Source organism: Thalia democratica, chromosome 8 (genome assembly GCF_965202585.1).
Source record: "Thalia democratica chromosome 8, ktThaDemo2.hap1.1, whole genome shotgun sequence".
Lineage (NCBI taxonomy): Eukaryota > Metazoa > Chordata > Thaliacea > Salpida > Salpidae > Thalia > Thalia democratica.
Genome location: NC_139172.1, coordinates 22,143,757 through 22,165,087, shown reverse-complemented (window position 1 = coordinate 22,165,087; position 21,331 = coordinate 22,143,757). Strand labels below are relative to the sequence as shown.

The 21,331-nt window shown below is 26.6% G+C and overlaps 1 protein-coding gene across 1 annotated transcript in view; it reads left to right on the top strand.

Moving 5' to 3' along the window:
* The window catches only part of LOC145842594 (kinesin-like protein KIF1A), a 43,734-nt gene extending 22,955 nt beyond the window's left edge, over positions 1-20,779 (top strand). Inside the window, exons 17-41 of the mRNA XM_082950064.1 lie at positions 5,185-5,278; positions 5,636-5,759; positions 6,956-7,040; positions 7,237-7,403; positions 8,420-8,542; positions 9,210-9,443; positions 9,706-9,824; positions 10,657-10,757; positions 10,829-10,943; positions 11,939-12,050; positions 12,294-12,384; positions 12,578-12,696; positions 12,946-13,001; positions 13,907-13,997; positions 14,123-14,265; positions 15,182-15,414; positions 15,747-15,874; positions 17,028-17,226; positions 18,083-18,247; positions 18,565-18,627; positions 18,694-18,746; positions 19,095-19,208; positions 19,423-19,612; positions 19,876-19,994; positions 20,530-20,779. Of these exons, the coding sequence (XP_082806190.1) occupies positions 5,185-5,278; positions 5,636-5,759; positions 6,956-7,040; positions 7,237-7,403; positions 8,420-8,542; positions 9,210-9,443; positions 9,706-9,824; positions 10,657-10,757; positions 10,829-10,943; positions 11,939-12,050; positions 12,294-12,384; positions 12,578-12,696; positions 12,946-13,001; positions 13,907-13,997; positions 14,123-14,265; positions 15,182-15,414; positions 15,747-15,874; positions 17,028-17,226; positions 18,083-18,247; positions 18,565-18,627; positions 18,694-18,746; positions 19,095-19,208; positions 19,423-19,612; positions 19,876-19,994; positions 20,530-20,572 (3,081 nt within the window). The 3' untranslated portion in view covers positions 20,573-20,779. The remainder of the gene's footprint in view (positions 1-5,184; positions 5,279-5,635; positions 5,760-6,955; positions 7,041-7,236; positions 7,404-8,419; positions 8,543-9,209; positions 9,444-9,705; positions 9,825-10,656; positions 10,758-10,828; positions 10,944-11,938; positions 12,051-12,293; positions 12,385-12,577; positions 12,697-12,945; positions 13,002-13,906; positions 13,998-14,122; positions 14,266-15,181; positions 15,415-15,746; positions 15,875-17,027; positions 17,227-18,082; positions 18,248-18,564; positions 18,628-18,693; positions 18,747-19,094; positions 19,209-19,422; positions 19,613-19,875; positions 19,995-20,529) is intronic.
* Positions 20,780-21,331: the final 552 nt, after the last annotated feature.

Sequence of the window (21,331 nt, the reverse complement as noted above, 5' to 3'; positions counted from 1 at the left end):
AGGACCTTGTGCATCTTATTAGTACTTAACAATTTAATAAAAATTGCTAGCCATTTTATTCATCTTAATTAAGATTTAACAATTTTCTCTTAATCGAACTCATGTTGAAATAGTTTGTATTTAATAGTATTTCTTCTTCATGAACCAAAAACATATTTTTTGAGTTCAATAAAAATTATAAGTACAGTCATCTCTTGCGAATTTACGCACATTGTATTGACACAGGGTTGCCTTAAAACCTGGAAATACCTGGAATTTGAGAAATTTTTAAAAAAAGCCTGGAATTTTAAACAAAAATCACTAAAAAAACCTGGAATTTTTAACAATTTTAACATGTCAAGTAGTAAAATTTCGATTTGACTCAAAAAATCTATCTTATAGATACATTTTTTTTTGTCATCATCAAAAATTTTATTTATTTAAAAGCGCATTTAAAATAACTTTCGAGTATCTTTTCAGTGATTTTATACTATTTAACACAGTTTCTTACCTTAAACTTAACTTTAAACTAAAAATAGACCAAAAAATGTGTACTTATAAAAGTCTTGAGGAAATTTTGAAAATCTCGAGAAAATTTGCCAAAACCATTATGCAACCCTAACACAGCAAAAGTGCGTAACTAAGCGAGAGAACGTAACTAAACAAGAAATAGCAAATAACCTACTTTATTAGCTACTTTGTTTTAATGCAATTGATTGAGTACACTTTAGAGAATTTCTCTCTTTTTGGGCTTATAAATATTTTCATTCAAGTTGTACATATATGTAAAACTTTTTTAATAAGAATTGTTTATAGGTATAAATTCTTTTTATTCATCTTTGTTCCTTGCCAACTTAAGTTTAAAATTTTATTGCATGGTATTAGAGGATAATATTTTTTTACCACACACGACAAGTTTAATATAAGGTGGGCAAGGAATGAATCAGCTATAGATAAGAGATTTATTGAGTTGAAATGGAACTTTATTTTATAAGGAATTGAACATTGTACCTTGTTTGATTAAAGGGTATAAAAGGGCGGCTAAGACAACTAAAATATAAAAAGCCAAGCCTTAGAGTTCAATAGGTTCTTTATGGAAGACACAAACTAAAAATGCAAAAATCTTAAATTTTATTTAAGTCTATCTCCTCCTTTATTTTTAAAAGTATTAACTATAAATTTTCTTGAAAAATATAAAAAATTAAATGTATTGTTTACTAAACAGATATAATAAAAGAACATTATTACGATTTTTGTTTTTGAGAATTTTTAAATGCGTAGCTCAACGAAAGTGCGTAACCAAACGAGTGCGTAGATTCGCGAGAGGTGACTGTAACTAAAATGTTCTGTGTTAAAAGTTTAAAAATCAAAATTATCAGTTACCGTATATTTCTAATTAATGGGTAAGATTCGTCCAGCTGGTCGTAGTTTGCCTAATCTGGTGTTCAATAATCTATTAATAACCAGATATTTAAAATAGAACCTACTTCTGACTTTGTTTAACTCGTATAAAACCTTTATAATAGCATTTAATAAAAAGAAAATTATAAAGCTTTTAAAAACACATCATACTCTTGTTGTCGATAAACATCATCTACCACTTCAGTAAGTTCAAATGTTTGTTACATTAGCTTAAACATTTTATTAAATATAAACAAAATAGAACACTAGCATGAAGAAACTAGGAAAATAAAAAAATATTGTGGTTATATTTTCCTATCTAATTGTTTGAATTTTTGTGTTTTCTTAGTATATTAAAACTTATTTTTTCATAACTTTTATAAATGGTTTAAATCATAGATAAGTTTTGATAAAACTATCCTGAAAGTAGATTGTAGATTTTATAAGAAATGGTATTGAACATTGAAATAACTGCCTATTTTACAACCTAGCATTTTCATATCACGACAATATATATTTTAAAATGTTAAATTTAATGTAACTGTTGTGTAATTGAGTTTTTTATTAAATACCTGATGTAATATCGACGGATAGTTATTATAATTTTGCAAAAATCTTCATCGTCATTAAGATTTAAAACAGGATTTGTCTTCATTGAATAAATCACCTCTTTTTTAGGTTAAAAATTGTCTCTTGGTTATTATATAGTCTGCTGAACTACACAAAAAAACGCTCAAAATATTTGGTCTTAGGACCTGGTGTACGGAAAAACCTTTTAGTTATCGAAGTTTAATATACTTTTAGCTGAATGTTTCAAATATAACTGAAACATTTACAGTTATTTTTTTATTAATAATAGTTTTAATGTAACATTAAAGCTCTTGATAAATTCGTAGGTAAATGTAAAAAGTTTCAACAATTTCATTTTTTGGATATAGTTTTATTAAAACTAATTCCTGAACTTTTCTACGTTGTTTTAAAGTATAATAGAAATATTACAATTTTACTAATTCACCATGAATCATGTGAGAAAAAAAAGTTATTTAGTCTAAGACTAATTCAAATTTGTCTAAATTACTTATAACAATTTAAATTAAAAAAAAATCACAAAAATGTTTGAGTTTAAATTACGTTTTAAGAGATTATACAACTACAAAATTCACAAATAAACTTTATTATAATTTTAGATTGTATAATTTAATGTTTAGCATTTAAAAAAGCTCTTTAAGTAACAGTAACTGGTTGCTTTACATTTTTGTAAATATTACTATGTTTACAAATAAAAATTATTGATATACATTTTTGATGTTTTTAACTTAGCAAAGTTTACTCTTTATTTAAACTACAACTTAGGAAACAAACTAACGAAAACTAAGTTAAGATTTTTACAGTTTGATTGTAAGACTGTGATTTCTCCCACTATAAGATTCTTTCAAAGAGTTGTTCGAGAATAAAATTAATAGTATATGTATAACTTTTTAGTAACGTTAATGTCTTCAAGTCATCTGTTTTAAACACGGTAGCAAACTAGAATGTTTAACAAGTATAGTCCAGTGATTAAAAAATTCAAAAAAGTTGAGAGTAGAAAAAAACTCCAGTAGTTTTAAACCAAAAAAAAATTGTTAGTATCTAATTGATTTCTCACATATGAACTGTACTATATAGTTATAAGTATGCAAGTATCCAAAAAATAAGTATTTTCTCTAGTTGCAAGTTTAAAAAGATTATGCAATATGTAAATTTTTTCCTCTAAAATTTTTATTAAATGACGTTTTAGTGTTGGTAAATAAATAACATGTATAATCTAAATAAACTATTGACATTTTCAGAAGTTCCGGGTAAATTCGTTTTATAAGCAAATTGAAGAAAATCAGTTTTTATATATTATAAATACTTATCTAAGCAGTATGCATAGAAAGCTTTGAAATTTGTCAATTAAAAAAAATCAATTTCCAATACAGATTTAAAGTATATTTATAAACATAAATAAATTCAAAAATATAATTAACTCTGTATAACTTCTATATGAGTAAAATATCACAAATGCTCGATATAAGTTTTCAAATGCTCAGTGAACATAATTGTTTATTGAAATATTTTATTTACTGACACTAAATGGTGAACGTCAAGTATAGCTCGATAACCGAAAGGTTTTTTCGCTTACCATGTTCTTGGACTAAACTTTATGAGGGTTTTTTTTTTTGGTTTTGCAATAAATTCTTAAAACTTATATTGTTATAAATATAGTATGTTAAACAGCTCTTTTTTCTTATTATGTGTATATGTTATCAAATAAAGCATAAGTTATAATTAAAAAAAAAACTTAACTGAGTTGTTTTTTACCGGAATAACGAACTTAGAACGTTGAAAATATTATAACTATTAACATAACTTGTTTTATTTTATAAAAGTTTTTTTATTATTGTTTTTTTTTAATAAACTTATATCTTCTTTACTTTTCTCATTTTCTGTGTATACATACGTTATTTTGATAATTTTAAAACGGGTTTTACAATTTACTAGTAGTTATAGTATGAAAAAGTTTAAAGATGATCTTCAAATATAAGTTTAAAGATGATCTACTTGGTAAAACTAACTTACATGAAAACATTGTTGTGACGTAACATAAAAACTTTAGCAAAGCGTAAAATTTTTTCTAGTTTAATTTATAATACTTTCCAAATTCAAGTACTTACTATTCCAATCCAATGATTTTATTTAAAGGATCTACCTAGTGTAGATCTAAAATTAAACTATTAAGTATATGCATATAAAAATATTTTGTTATGTATTGAATTAACATAATAATTTATATAATACTTTCAATTTTATAATACTGATAAAATAATAATACTTTTCTTCGCTGAGTGTACTAATTTAGTAATCTAACAATAAAATGTAAGAATAATTTTATTTATTACATTGTCAATTTCATCAAAAATATTTTAAAAGTATTTTTGTTGAAACAATAAAAAAAAATTAATCTCAACAAATCAATATTAAGATAAACAAGAAATAAACACTGGGAAGTAAAATATTAAGTGCATCTACATAGATTCATAAAAATTATTACTCAAAGCTAAAATTTCTAATCATAGTAGATTAATTCAAAATATCCTTTTAAAATAAAGTTTAAGATTTGTACAATTTTTTGCAGAACATTTTCAAGACTTTATGTATCGTTTGTTACTACATAAAACTGTTAGAATACCAGTGTTAAACTGAAAAGCGTGTAGTACAATTATTTAAAACGATTATTTAAAAGTGTTATATTACCATGTATTTATTTGAAAAATTTTAGTAAGCAAGATTTGAAAACCCATTTAATTATTTCAAACTACTGACGTGCATGTATAAAATGTCAAAAATTAGTTTGAAAAATTTTAATACAAGTCTAACTGTTGACCATAGAAATAAATAAACTTTTTTCAATTATTTTACTTTATGAAAGGATTCATGATACTTTCTCAGTGCACATCATTTACTGATGCAGTCAAATATTTATGAAAGTTTTGTTTGATAAAAGCAAATTTTCTTTCCCTGTATTACGCATTTCAAAGAAAAGTTAAATGATTTTCTACGTTCTACGCTTAATTAGAACTTTCTAAATACGCTTTTGTAAAATGTTAAATTGTTATCTTTACATCAAACAGTTACTAGACTGTTGAAACATCTACGTTCTAGTTTCGTATAAAATCAGATATAATAATAATAGAATATAAGTAATTTGGACAGGCTATGTTTTCAAATTCTGTTGTACGCTCTTATTTGTAAACTTAATATAATTTTGTCACCTCATTTCAGGAATACGAGGAAAAGCTGTTGGTTCTGAAGCAGCAGGTTGAAGAAAAGATCCCAATTTCATTTGCACATGAAGAAATGCAAGTCCCAGACGGAGGTTGTTTGATTGACTTGTAAAATTTAAAGACTCGTATTAAAAATTAGACTATTAAGGATTGACCTTTTGTGTTTAAGTTGGTCATTACTTAACTTGTGCTCTTGTTATAGAAGTAAAACAATCCAATGAATAATTGATAAAACTAAATTATGTTTTTGATGTATATTATGTTACAAAAAAAAACTTTCTTTTTGTCACTTATTATTTATTTCAATTACAACACGTACTACATATCAATTAACATATAACACTTCTAACAACTTTTTTTTTTCTACACTTTTTTTGATGTCCTACGAAAGCTATGAATTTACTAGTTTTAGATAAGTTCTTAAAAAAAGTTGCTGCAAAATTTGACAGCTGAAGCTGTAGAAAACACACACACTTGTTCGGAACTGAAGCAGTCCAATAAACTTTCAATTCCCTGGTCAACATTTTATCGGGAACTTGCATCGAAAGTTTGGAACAAGTGGAAAATGTACAGGTTGTTAATACAACTCAATCTTTGTTTTCTTTTTTTAACATGACTGTAATTACATAGTTGTTCCTTTTTTTTGAATTTTGCTTAATGAAACTTGAATTAAATAAAGTGTTGCCACAGTTTATGCATAAATCGAAAACAGTATTGTAAAAATAAAGTTTTTTGTTTAAACTTTAGAAAAAAATATTAAACCATATTAATAATATTTTGCAATGACAATTTTTGAAACATTTTAAATTGATTAATTTATTTGCATTGTTTAAATTGTTTTATGTTTTTTACTAGTACAGTAACCTCTCGCATCTTTACGCACTCGTGAAGTTACGCACTCTCGTTTAGTTACGCATTTTAGAATTCTTATAATTCAAAAATTTTTTTTTTTTAGTATTGCTCAAATTAGGTTTATTGTATATTTTTAATTTAAAATATATTTTTAAGTGCTAACTCACCTCTGTATATCTTTAGAATTTGTTTACTTATGTTCCTTCACTAGTTGATGAACATTTAGTTATACCTCAGTATATTAGAAATTTTGTTCACAATAAGAGATTAAATTTAAGTTTTTCCTTATGTGGGCAAAGGTCAAATTAAAAAAAGTTGTAGTAACATAAACAATTTTTATTAAACATTTTAAACATTTTTTTATATCTTATATATTTTTGTTCAAAAGAAGAAATCCATTACAGCACCAAATGCATATTTTTGTAAAAGAATATAGAAACAGATTTCAATATATACATCACACCATTTCTTAATTGTAAACAAATGCTTAATTATAAATTGAATTTGCTAAGTACAATAGAATATAAATGTTAAGTATCAAATAAGTCAAATATAAATAAAGATTAAGATAAAATCTACCTGTTATTAAAGTTAAAAAAAAAAATTTTACAAGTATTATTATTTTATATAAATTTAAATCCTTTTTTTTAATAGATGTATAGTTTTATCTTTTGTTTTCATATTTATAAGTAAACAAATTGTTAAAAGTGGTAAAGTTCCCAGTCTGCTTTTAACTAGAAGCAATATAAAAAAAAAAAGGCTTTATAGTAAGTATACTTGGTACCTCTCGTATCTTTACGATCTCTCGTATTTTTACGCACTTTTTCTGTGGACACAATGTGCGTAAATAAGCGAGAGGTTACTGTATATAGAAAACTTCTTTAACTTTAACAAGCTAGGTATGATTTAAAATACAGGTTCACTTCTTTACGCGAAGGAATGTGGTTAAACGCAATCTACCTTAAGGAAGCAAATGTAATCAGTGTTGAGTTGAAAAAACAGGTACAATAGTGAACATTATTAAACTTAAAAGATTTTCATCTATATTTTTTTAGCAAATTTTCGTCAATCTACCACATTCATCATTATTCTTTAAAAAATAAACTTAAAATCATTTTTTTAATGACCAAAGAATTTTTTTGGTTATTTTACCTGCATAAAATATGTTCCTACAAAGTTAATGAGTTTTATTTAACAGGTATCATTCCAGTTTGTAGTTTTGTCGCACACCATTTTTTCTCCACTACCACCAGATTTACTTCCGGTCTACAAACAAGGAAAACCAACGAGTAAAACCATCATTGCCGTGGAAGTGAAAGACTTTAAAAACGAAATAACTCACTATTGGTCACTTCAAAAATTAAGGTGATGTTTAGATTGCAAAATTGTTATTTATACTGATCTACCTTGCGTAGATAGTAAGTTTTTGAAATAAAACAATTGAAAAACTTTTTGCTTTGTAGAAAGATGTATATTTTTCAGCGTATAGTTGTAAAATTAAGGATTTAAAAGAATTTTTATTTATTTAAATGGATTAAAAACTTGAAAGTACGTTATATAAACAAAACATGTTGAATTCATACAACAGCTCCACTTTTAAATAATCAAGTATTAGTATTTTTTGTGGTAGTAAAATAATATTCCAGTAAGTTTTTGTTATGTACAAAGCAAACTTAAAACGTTTGAGTTTTTGTGACTAATTTGCCGTCTTCATCTAATTACTTTGGTGTTTTACATAAACATAACTTAAAGTACGAAGACTTTACACCGTTTAAAGAATGTCTACTTACTTTATTTAAGCTTTTAAGTTTGCGTAATAACTGTTAACACAAACAAGTTTAGATTATATTTTGATTTTTTATAATATTAATTTTAGGGAACAACCTAATGATGAAAAAGTTCCGTAAATAGTTTTTTAACATAATTTTTATATAAATGTTGTGTTAATTAGTTTACTTAAATATTGCTAGACTTAAAAGATAGTAAATATGTTATTGAGTACTTACTATAAGTGAATACTTTTTATCAGTTTAAATTTTGTAAACTATTTTTTTTTCATATACTTTGATTTAACACAGAATTATTTATTAATCTGTAAAGTAATACATGCAAAGCCAATAGAACTTAATTCAATTTTTTAAATTTAATTATAGTCTTAACGTTATTTTCTCTATACAATATTTTCAACTTCAAAGTAAGTAAGTTTCTCTTAATTTTGTAATACAAAAAAAATTAGGAGTAAAGTAACAATTGAACTCGACAAAAACATTTTAGGCTTTTGATTCATGTTTTTTAGAAACAAAAATTTTAATATTGGATTTTTATATTCATATTTATGTTTCAACTTTATAAACACTTATTAAAATAAAATTGTATCTCAGAAAACGACTGGACTTAATGAGGAAAATGTACAACCAAGCTTGCGATAAGTTCAACATTCAGGCCAACAATGTCTCTAATGAAAAACTTGAACACAGACTTTCGTGGTTCAAGTCTTTCGCAAAGTTAGTTTTGTATTATATAAACAACTATTCACTCTAAAAATGATTATATTTATGTAATGACAATAGTGATAAATACTATTTTACATATAAAAATTACTTTTTAAATGTTTTTAAACAGTAAAAGTAATTCAAACCAATATAATTTTAATAATGACCGTTTTGTATTAAAGTTTAACCAAATTCAAACTATTTAAATGCTAGTTTTAAATAGATCTTACTCTATTTAACCTATATAGATTACAGCATTAACTTATAAGGCATAATTGATAGTATGTATTTGTAGACGAATTGAAAAATACTATAACGTTATATTTGTAAAAATATCTTACCTAAAACTGTCTAACCTATTTAATTTTTTGCATATTTTTTGGACTTGCCTACTAACGAAAATTTTGGTACGTTCTAAATATTTGTCTGTAAACAAACACAAATTCACTTTCATATCAATTCATATCAATCACATTCATATCAATTATGTATGAATGCTCACCTTTCATTTTACTGATTGCATCACTTCCGTGTTGTTTGTGAACAATTCAATTTTTTTAAAATTGCCATTTTCTCGTTAAACCGCTAGAAAGTTTAATTGGGACGAAGTCCCCATTTCGTGTCTCCGCGACCCTAAACTGTCTAGTAGCGCTGGCAACAGTCCCCCCTTTCACCGCAGTAACGTCGTCCGCAAGACCATCACCATGGACACCATAGCGACGAAGCTGGCCCCGGACAGCAAGATGTCCGGGTCGGCGTCCGAGCTCAACCTGGCGGACATCGGCAACTCGAAGCTGGGCGTGCCGAGGTCGACGACGATGGCGGACATCGACTACGAGTCGGCCATCTACAATTTGCTGAGTCAGCAGGATCCTTTCTACGACAGGACGCCGTGGTTCACTATTGTCGGCAGGTTTGGCGGTTTAAAGTAGTTGGTCAATGTAGTAGTCTTTGAGTTGCAGTTTTGAAACTTTTAGATTTTAATATACACAATTTGATAGGAAAATATACTTTTATGTACAAGTATTTTTTTAAATCTGTTTAGTCATAGATATTAGTTTTTTAAGACGGTTTACAAAATTTTTTGTGTTTCAATTTTTTCTACTTTTAAAAACTTAAGACTAATGATTCAAGTTTACGAAAATTGTTATCAAAAACACAAAAATATACTTCAGGGGTTTAGTTTACCTGAGCAACCTGTTGGCTCCGTGCGCGTTAGTCCACAAGATGGCGGTAGTTAGCGAAGACGGTTTCGTTAGAGGATACGTCAGGGTCGCTGTTCAGCCAATTACAGGTCAGAAATCTTATATGAATATCATATTTTTAAAAAGGCATACTGTACTGTTTTGATATTGAAACTTAGTATTGGTACTAGATTTTTTTTCTAGTTATATTAATTAAACGTTTGCAAGAATTAATATTTTTATTCTAACGTTATAATAAATGTTTCATTATTAAAGCAATTTCAAAAAAAAGGTAATAAATTGATGTTATGATAGTATTATTTTTTTACTAAAATAAAAGATACTATGTTCATCATTTGCTATTTTTTACATATAAAATATGATGGTAATTTTTTTTTTTCAAAAAAGTTTAAATAGATACTTTTTTAAGTAGACTACAAAAGTCGATACTTTTCATCTATTTTCTTCGTTAGGTGTGGTTTTAATAATCAATGATTTTTAACATATTTTGCATACAATTATAAAAAATGATTTAATTCTCGCTATTTACATTAAGCAAATAAGTTTAAACTTATCAAAAAGTTTTATACAAATTTAATTTTGATTAGTTTTTTGTTTATGTTTCTTTTTTAATTTTAAACTGTTAAATATAGTTTTTTCTTTTTGTGTGTCCTGTTTAAGTGGCTCAGGTTTTGGTGCCAGAGTCCAAAATTGTACAATAAACAATATAATAATAATATTATTAAAATTTATAAAACAAACAGTATGATTGCTTTATAAGTGGGAAAATTTTTAATTTACCAAAACTTTTACCGTAATTATTTTTCTCTGCATGCAAAACTATGTTGTCGGATCACCTAAAGTATGTTTTTTAGTTTTAGTATTCTGCATAGAGAGCCAGCAATAAACTGATGAATAATTTAAAAGCAGTTTTTTTTGCAGATACGTTGAGCTTCGACGATGATAACAACAAGCACCAGTTGAAATATTCCAGCAGACGGCAGTCTACAACTGCTTTGGTCGTGTTTAACGACAACAAAAAGGTACAAAACTTGACTTTTGAAACCTTTGTGACTGTATAGTAATTATCTAAAGTGTATGTGTAATATTCTAGGAGCAAAGTACAGATGTTACGTTGGATGGTGAAGAAATTGACACGAGAATTGTGGAAGGAGAGTCGAATCCTGATGTTGAAGTTCAAAACAACACTTGCGTCGATAAAAACCCAAGTTTGAACTAGAAAGTTTTAAGTAGAAAAATATGTTTAACTAGAACTCTTTATCACTTTACGAAAGTGTTACCAATCATGCTGTTAAGAGTGCATTGTTTTGTTCTTAGTTTTCTATCTTCAAAATTTTGTTAGAAAACTACCAAAAGTGCAACTACTTTAAAAGATACAAAACATAATTTTATTTTGCTGCTAAGTTCATTTTTTTTTTAAATAAATAGTTTATCATTAATACCTAAATTGTTATAATTGTTTTTAGTGACTAAAAATTAGAATAAAATATTAATAGTAAGTTTATCTTTTCAATAAACTGTAATATAAAATAAGTAAATTAATTTTATGCTTTCTATAAAAAACTTGAATAAATTCTAATGAAAAGTGTTTTATTAAACAATTTTTACATACACTAATTTTTTTAAAACTTTTTTTTACTTGTTAGCAGTGTTTTTTTTTCAATTCACCTGTTTCATAAGCATGTTTTAAAAGATTAAAATCTCAGCAAAATTTGATTTTTTTGATTTTAGAATTAAGAGCAAGAACTTTTTTTTTTTCTTTTTTTAAATTAGAAAAAATGATGTTACTCATATAGTTCAGTAACATTCTTAAATAGTAATATGTGCAAATGAGCTTTTGCCACATTTGAATAATGATCTGTGAAATTTCAAACATAAGTTTTTAATTAATATATCAGCATTACTACCTTTTGTTAGCTTTGAAAAATTTTAAAGCACTAGGATAAAAATTGTTGAAATGCATAAAAAGGATATGCATTATTTGTTTTACTTCTAAAAGTTATAATAAAAGCAGTTTATATCTCATAAACGCATTAAGCTATGCAATTTTTTTTTTAACATAATTAATAAGTTATCAATAGAACCTTTTGTAAGTTTAATTGTTTTTTTAACTAACCGGAAATTTTATTTTTAGTTCTACTCACAAAATGCACATTATCAAAGTATAAATATCTTTATTTTAAAGCTTTTATTTTTTTCTAAGAAACAGAAAATAGTAAGCATCTATCGATTGGATCAGAATTTCAGTTCAGAATCACAATATTAGATGCAGTAGGAATACCAAAAAGCTATGGAGATATATTTTGCCAATTCAAGTAAGCTCTAAAATTCGTTTTATTTTGAAAACATAAATGATTTAGTTTTTTGTTTGTATTTATAGATTTAAACTTTGATGTTAAATATACTTAAAATTATATTTTTCGTTTAATAAAACATAAATAATAAATTAAAATAAACAAAGGTGTTTGTTTTTTTCAAAACTCAAAGTTTAATAACAACATTTAAAAATATGCAATTTTATAACGCTTTTTGAAGTTGAATTCTAAACCCTTTTATAGTTTTTTGAATCACCATAACGAAGCATTTTCTACTGAACCGCTGAAAAACACTGGAAATTCTGCTCCATTGGGGTTCTACCACGTTCAAAATGTACTCATTTACTATAATTATGTTAAAGAGTAAACTATAAGAAATTTTTATTATAACTTTTAATGTGATATTGTTAAGAGCTAACTTCAAATAAATCACTCAAATATATTAAAACCTAACAGCGTTTGTCTTTCTCATTCAGTATTTAAGAATAATGATTTTTACAACTACTGAAAATTATTTAAACAATCAGATCAATGTGAAAGTGACTGAGGAATTTATTGAATACATCACCAACGAGCCGCTTGTGTTTGAAGTGTTTGGTCATTTCACCAAACATCCACTTCATGCTGACAGCCAAATTGGATCAACGTTTGTTTTTAGATAATAGAACAAAATTAACTGTTTAAATTAAACTTTTAGTGTTAACTTACCATTAAATAAAATATTCAAAAAAAATAAAATAAAATAGCTATATATAACGAAGTATAATTAGTACCTGTTTTAACAATTTTCTTTAAATTTTAAAGTTAAAAGTTAAAAATTAAACTATTTAAAACAAAGAGCGTTATAAAAACTAGTTAAAGATTTGAGTAGTACCTTTAAAAAAGATCTTTTTAGGTTGAAGGAAGAAAAATATCTACCGAAAATAAATCTTTCTCCTCATTTTAAATCAGGTATGGATAAACAATGATTGAATTTAATTGATATAAAAGAGTAACTATAATGTTGTGTTCCTACGTTTTTCAACATTTTTTCTTTTGCTTAAACCTTGTTTGATGTCAAAGTATAATGTAAATTGTTTTATTAAAATTTTAAAACTTTTCATACATTCCCAAAAACGTTTTTTTTTGTTTATACTAAAAATCTATTTGAATCATATAACTTGTGTACGTCAGTGAATGACGCACAAAAACTAAAGCTTCAGTATTATAAATTTGAAATAATAGAGGTCTTGAGAAATTATTACAGCATAATTGTGTAAAGTAAGTCAATACTACTTGTGTTACTTACCTACAGAATAGATAGCAAAAACCGTTTGTATTACTAAACTTCGGTTTTATTACATTTTATTTTTTCATGACAAAAAGTAGATTAATGGGAAACCTTTGATCTTATGATAGAATTCTCGTACTTTACTTTTTAAATTAGAATACATTTTTTCGTTCAAAAGTGATATATTTTGAGATATACGAACTTTTTTAACACTCATTTAGAAATTTAAGAAAAAATTTACATTGGTCACTTTGTTGACAAATTTTGTGGCCAAAGTAATCATCACTCTTCAACATTATTAGCATCACTACAGTATACCTGTATAGAAAATAAATTAAAATATAAATTAAAGGTTTCAAAAAAAATTTGACATTTATCAAAAACTAAGTGTTGTACATTTTATAAAAACTATCAGAATATGTTATATCAACTTTTTTGTTAACCACTCTTTTTTTATTGACTTTTTATTGATTTAAAGTTTATTATACACAAATTTATTGGTAGTTTTGGTTTATAGTATTTACTGTTTTAAACTGTAGCTGTTGCTCAATATTTTCTAAAATTGAAATTTGCTCTTTAATTTAAGAAACTAATGGAAGATGCGAAAAGAAATCTGAAGAGCGTCTATTTGACATTATGGCATGGTTTGAAATCAAAGAGCTAGAAACCAACGGAGAGTTTGTAATTTAATTTTTTTTATAAAATTTACAAGGCAAGCATGATAAGCTATGATTGCATTATACTTTAGATCAGGTTTACTTTATTTCAAACTAAAAATTTAGTAAACTCGTTGTGTTTGAAGGTACGTGGCGACTCCGGTAGAAAGGAAAGACGACTGCGAAGTGTTCATGCTGAGACAGGGAATTCAGAAGCGGATAGTAGTCACTTTAGTCCACGAAACTAATAGCAAACTTATGTGGAAAGAAGCTACTAACGCCTTTGTCGGTCAGTTAAATTTGTTATATGATAATAGTATTATCTTAGCTGCTTTATTGACTTTCAAATTAGACATATGTTTTTGAAGTAATCGATTTTTCTTTTATGGTAATTTTTGAATGCATCATTTTTTTAACCATTATATTTTTTTAAACTAAACTACAATGTACATTTATATTTGTATGAATTCCAAGCTACTTTTCGAGATGTTGCCGATTAAACTGTTTTTATTTAAAATTAAACTGTTGTAGTTTAAACTTTCCTATAAGTTTGAATTTTTATACATTTTTTTCATTCTTTTTTCTTATCTTAGTTAAAAATAAATATCTATATTTAAAATGTTTTTTTTGCTATTTACTTTTTATGTTTTATTAATGGAATGTTTTATGCCCGTTTTTTTTTCTTATTTTCATCTTAAGTTTATTTGAGCTGCATAAGAGAGGTTACATGAGAATTCAAATTCAGACAACTCAAATTCCGACAACTCAAACTCTTAAGAAAAAATTTATTATACTATATCCCAAAAAGTAATTTGAATTTTAAAAAAATAAAGTATACATATGTAGATCTTACCAATATCTACAAGCTACTTTTTCTTTTTCGCAAAACCTTCAATATTTTTCAAGATACCATAAAATTACTAAAAATGTTTTTTACTTTATTTAAGCCATATTTCACAAAATATTTAAAGTTTTGCAAAAAGAAAAAATGGCTTGGAGATATTAATAGGACCTCCATATATATTTTTTATATTTAATTCACATAACTATTATAGTTGTGGCCCTTCCAATTTGCTTCTAAGAATTTGAATTGTCGGAATTTGAATTGTCCGAACTTGATTATTCCGAATTTGAATAGTCGTGCACCCCATAAAAGTACATCGACACTGTCAATTAAATAAAAAACACAATTAAAATACACCAAGGTTACATCCGATCGGACGAACACGAGATAGTGTCCGATTCCGACTGCCTCCCCCTCAACATGCTGCCCTCCCACCACGTCTACCCGCCACACCACGACCGCATCACCTACGGCAGGGACACCAGGACCTTCTACAGGGTGGAGACTTCGTGGGACAGCTCTTTGCACGACAGTTCCCTGCTCAACTGTGTCTCCAACCGCAAGGTGTTCATCACCCTGGCCGTACATCTGCAGGTTTTACTTGTTTTTTGTAGTTCGGATGCTGAACTGGAGGTTTGATTGTAAATAAAATAATAAAATATTTTCACAAGTAGAACTTGAACTGAATTAGTTTCTGTAACCCAGTACAGAATTTTAGTACTGATTGTTTCTTACAAGTTTCGCCTAATAGTTTTTTAGTTTAATGCATGTTTTTTATGTTAATATAAAGTTATTGAAATTTAAATTTCAGGCTATCTTGAGTTCTTTTTTTTTGCTGTTTTAACATTATTGTAGATAAAGACGATACAAGTTATCTGAAAATTCTGAAAGTAATACTAAACATAGAAGTAATGAAAATTTTATAGCTGGATAATTGCTCCTGCCCTGTAGTACTGACTAAAGATTTGTGTCTCATTGTTTGTGATCGATCTTCAAGACTTGGTTCATCAGCAATAAAATCATTCCTGAATAAAAACAACCAAGTGAATCAAAGGTTTATATAAAATCTTTACTTTATTCTTTGAATTTTACTCATTAGTAGTTTAATAAAATACATTGCCGCTTTTTGGAAAGTTGTTGTTTATAAGCATATTATAGCAGTGAAGATATAAGTTTGTATAACTATAAACTTAAAACTCTAAAATAAATCTTAAATCAAAAAAATATCCATAAATACTTTTAACTTGGTAATAAAGCTAATTATAGTTATTTAAACCAAAAGAACTCTGTTTAATGTGACTATTGAATACTTAAGTACAGTAACCTCTCGCTTATTTACACACATTGTATCCACAGAAAAAAATGCGTAAAGATACGAGAGATCGTAAAGATACGAGAGGTACCAAATATACTTACTATAATGGCTGTTTTTTTATATTGCTTCTAGTTAAAAGCAAACTGAGGACTTTCCCACTTTTAAACATTTGTTTACTTTTTTTATAAATATGAAAACAAAAGATAAAACTATACATCTATTAAAAAATAAGGAGCTAAATTTATATAAGATAATAATACTTATAGAAAAGTTTTACTAATTTTAATAACAAGTAGATTTTATCTTTATCTTTTTTTTATAAACGACTTATTTGATACTTAACATTTATATTCTATTGCACTTAGCAAATTCGTTTTATAATTAAGCATTCGTTTGCAATTAAGCTAGGTGTGATTAAAACTTGTTTCTATAGTCTTTTACAAAAACATGCATTTGGTGCTGTAATGGATTTCTTCTTTTAAACAAAAGTGTATAAGATATATGAAAAATGATTAATAAAATTTTTTTATGTAACTACAACTTTTTTTAATTTGACCTTTGCCCACATAAGGATAAACTTAAATTCTATCTCTTATTGTTCATCAATTAGTCCAGAACATAAATTTACAAAGTCTAAAAATATAGAGAAGTGAGTTAGCATTTAAACACATATTTTAAATTAAAAATATACAATAAACCTAACTTGTGCAATATTAAAAAAAAAATTCTTTTTGAATTTTTTAAAATTCTAAATGCGTAACTAAACGAGAGTGCGTAACGTCATGAGTGTGTAAAGATTCGAGAGGTTACTGTAAGTAATTAAACAAAACTGTTTTAAAACAACAAGCTCGTTATGTTTAAAATTTATGCACAATTTTCTATGACGTCACAGCAACAGGTTAACGAGCCTGTACGAGCTTCGCCTCGACACCGCCTTCGACGACAACTGCGACACGTCACAGAGGAGGATCGTCGATACGTCATCGTCGTACGTCAGGGGCGAGGAGAATTTGCAGGGGTGGAGGCCGCACGGGGACCAACTGGTGGTGGCGCACCAGAGCAAGCTGGAACATATGCACAAGGTGGAGCAGGTCCGAATTTATTTTAAATTTGTTGAAATATTTAAATTTTATTTTTTAGTAATAAACTTTGAAAATTGTGTAATCTGTAATTCTTTTATATTTTTAAGGCACTTTTTTTTTGTTCCGTTATTAAAGGTATACTCACAATTCTCACCCGCGCTAAATTCTTACCCATCTTTTTTTTCTTATTATTTATTTGTTTTCTATTTTTGTTACTTTTTTTAATTGATTTTTTACTTTCAATATTACCCCTTACCCTTGGTCGGTAAGCGGTTCTCGATTTTGATCGGGTGGGAGTTGAACGGTTCCCATTGTTAAGAATTAAGATTTGTTATTTAGATAAGTTAGAAATGTATTTTACTACATGAAAATATGACAGTACAAAAAAAATAAAATGTTTTTTTAAGCCTATACGTTTATTTACTAGACATAGTCTTTTTAAGGTAGCTGTAATTCCAAAAAGTTCAAACAATACTAAAAAAAACTATGTTTTAATAAAATTGCAGTGAAAAATGCATTAAATACATGCTACGTTTATAAAGTAATAAACTTGCATTTATATTAAAAGTTTATTTGTCGTTTTATTAATAATTTATAAAAAACTTTGTTTTTTTGTTTTTCTTTGTAAAAATTACGTAAAGGGCCGGAATTTTTATTCAACGGACCAGTTTTTTATCCTTAACTTACTTTAAAAAACATCATATCTTATACATATCTACGAATGAGACAAAAAAAAGTATGCTTTGTCATAGCTTAATTACAACTACACATTCTCAAGGCTTTTTCATAATAATAAGTTTAAAAATGATAATAACAATTTTATTTTTGTCAAATTGAAAAAACTTTGTATTTTTTCACGTTTCAGGTTGAAAGGACAAGACACATATTGCAACTCCGCGAAGAAAAAATAAAGATTTTAAGAGATGATTTAAAAGAAAATAGACTAGAAAGTGTTGAAAAAGAGATGGAAGATATTATTCGCGATGATGTTTGTGAATACTCAAAACGTCAAGTTCATTTGATGGAAAAAGTTACTTTCAAATTATGATTTCTGTATAGTTTTTTACTTCATTAACAATTGATAATAATAGTTAATTATTATAAAACAAGTATCTTCAAAAATTTCTACTAAATACGTAAATAGTAGTAAGCATAACTTACTAGTATTGAAAACATTCGATATTTAAATTAGTTTTTTAGGAAAAAACTTCAAATTTAATTATATTTTTCTGACTTTTTGGTACCTTATAAGTACTAAAAAAAGAAAAAAATACTTTTTTAAAACTTATTTAGAGTTTATCTTGATATATCATATCTTGACTATATTTTATCTCTATTGTTATTTAGTGCTTGAGACTACTAGGATTTCGAATCAGAAATATTTTTGATACACCACTGACTTTAACGAAGGTAAGTTTCTTTATATTATTTTGTTAAAAAATTAGTTTGTAACAATTTGAAATTAATTTATGTTAGGTAAAGCACTCCGAGTCAAAAAACAAACTGCAACAAAATGAAAACTTGAACAAGTACGTTTTTCTTTTTTTAGTTATTAACTTATACAAAATAAAATCAATTTTGAACTTGTCAACATACACAAAATAAAAGTTTAAAGTCTTTTATTAAAGTTTAGATTATGCTTCGAAATTCTCAATTTTTTGTGCTTGTAAAATTTTTATGTATTTTTATGCACATGTATTTTGTGCAATAAATACAGCTACGTATTTTAAATCAGCATTGGTAAACCATTGAGTTAGAACTTTAATGTTTCTTACGTGTATAGTATTTAGACGTGCGTAGGTTTTTACTCGAAAAGAAATCATATAGTTAATACCTTTTCTGGAGCTTTTTTCACATAAAGCATGTTTTGCTCAAAGGTCAATTCTACCTGGTTTATTAAACCAAGCAAGTGATTCCAACTCACAACGCCACGAAGCGGATATGTTTTCAAATTCGTCATATCTTCCTCAAATCACTCAAGTCAGCATCAGGTTTTAAAATAATTTATTTGTTTTCGACTATCGTTTTTTATAAAGCTTTAAGAATACTTAATCAATAAACGTTTAACGTTTGAAAAAAAATCAACTAAACCAATCAAACACTAAGAAACTTAATTGTAGTTTTTTAAGCACAATGTTCTCCAGCAATGTTAAGAATTCTGTTCTTTTCAGTTTGATAAGACTAAACAAATAACACTTCAACCAGTCCAGTGGTGTCGCGCAGAGGGTACGTGTCCCTGATGAAGATGGGGGGCGGGGACAGCTGGCTGAAGAAGTGGCTGGTGGTCCGCAGACCGTTCATATTCGTGTACAACAGCCACAAGGACCAGTGCGAAAGGGGCTTCTTCAACCTGACCACCACCATCGTCGAGTACTTCAACGAAATGCATCAGATCGTAAGCTGACGCTGTTAAAATTTTCTATCAGAATTTTTTTTCGGGATATTTTCCGGATAATTTTTCCGGTTTTATTTTAAATATAACATCGCAATATTTTGTTATTTTAAATAAACAGTCAATGATGCAATATACTTTGTTTAATAAATGATAAAGTTCAGCTTGGTAAACCATTTGGTAGTTTTGTTTGACTAAATTTTTTTAGTTTTTTATTTAAAGGTTTAAACAAAAACGACACACTATGACAATTTTCATTTAAACAGACGGTGAACAGTTTTGTTATTTCCACGGAACATCAGACGCTGATCATAGGAGCAGATAATGAGGACGATATGCATGGCTGGTTATACGCGTTCAACCCACTTTTGGCGGGAACTATCCGGTTAGTAAAAAGTTTATTCTCACGGTCTAATTCTAGTGAAATTAATACCAAAACCATAAAGGTGCCAACTGTCCGCCGTGGTTCTAACAAGTTGATCTTGTTTTGTAAAGCTTTATCTTGGCTCTTAGACACCTTTTAAGTATGAAACTTAAATGAATTATTAAGATTTGAGGAATAAAATTAATTAGTTCAATAGAGGCTTTAAGGAAGGCTCAAAAAGTGAATTTCACTAATAAATCTACCTTATTTGCTATCTATTAACTATTTTCTTTAATATTTACGATAAGTTCATAACTAATACTTCAATAGTTAAACGATTGAGTTTTTAAACATCAAAAGTTAATCTAAACTTTTTATTAAAGTTACTTAAACGTCATATATTAGGCTCTAGTAAAACAGCTAGTCTTAGTTTTTGATAAAATGTCCTTAACCCCTATTCTAATGCAGAAATTGGTATATTTTATTAAAGTTCTTAATTACTTAGACTTTAAAATAAGGTTTGTTTTTCATATTGTTTTACCTAAATAATTATTAGCAGATCGAAATTAGCAAGAAAAGCAAATCAATTAGAAACATGAAGGACTATAAATTACTGGCAAAAACCTTTAATGTTACATTTTTGAGTGCAATACTAGTTCGCTCTATATCTGAACTTACTACTGTTGTTTGAACTTGTTTTAACATATAGTAGTATGTGTTTCAAATAAATTACAGATTAATTTTTGGAAAACTTTTTTAAGATCAAAAATCAACATAAACTTTTAGCTCTTCAATTATCAAGGTATTTTATTGCATGAAACTATTTTAAGTTGTTTTTTAATCAATAAAGAAAAATGTTTTAAAACAACAATTAATAATAAAAAATTAAAGCATTTAGCTAATCGGTTTTTTTTACCCGTCTATTTTGAGTAAAACTTAACTTTGATTAATTGTTGTTTAATTGTGCAATTTTCAGTTACTTCTCAACTTGTTTTTATACGTACATGCTCAATAGGAATTTCTGTAAGCTTTTAAAACTACTGATAACAAGCTAAAATTAATAATAAATATAAAATCGGCTACTTTTTTTCAGCTAAATAAAAGTCTATTTTAATTTTTTTTTAACATAATTTACTGTACTTATACATCAGCTGATATCAAAAAATCAATTTAAGTAGTTTTGTTCAATTAAAAAAAACTGTTAGATTTTATTTTTAATAAAATTTGATAAAAATAACCTATGAACTACTAATACATATTTTGATAAAACACTAACAGCATATAATACACACATTAATACTAAAAATATAAATCTAAAATCCTTTAGTAATCATGTGCTCAAATTTTCTTTCTATCAG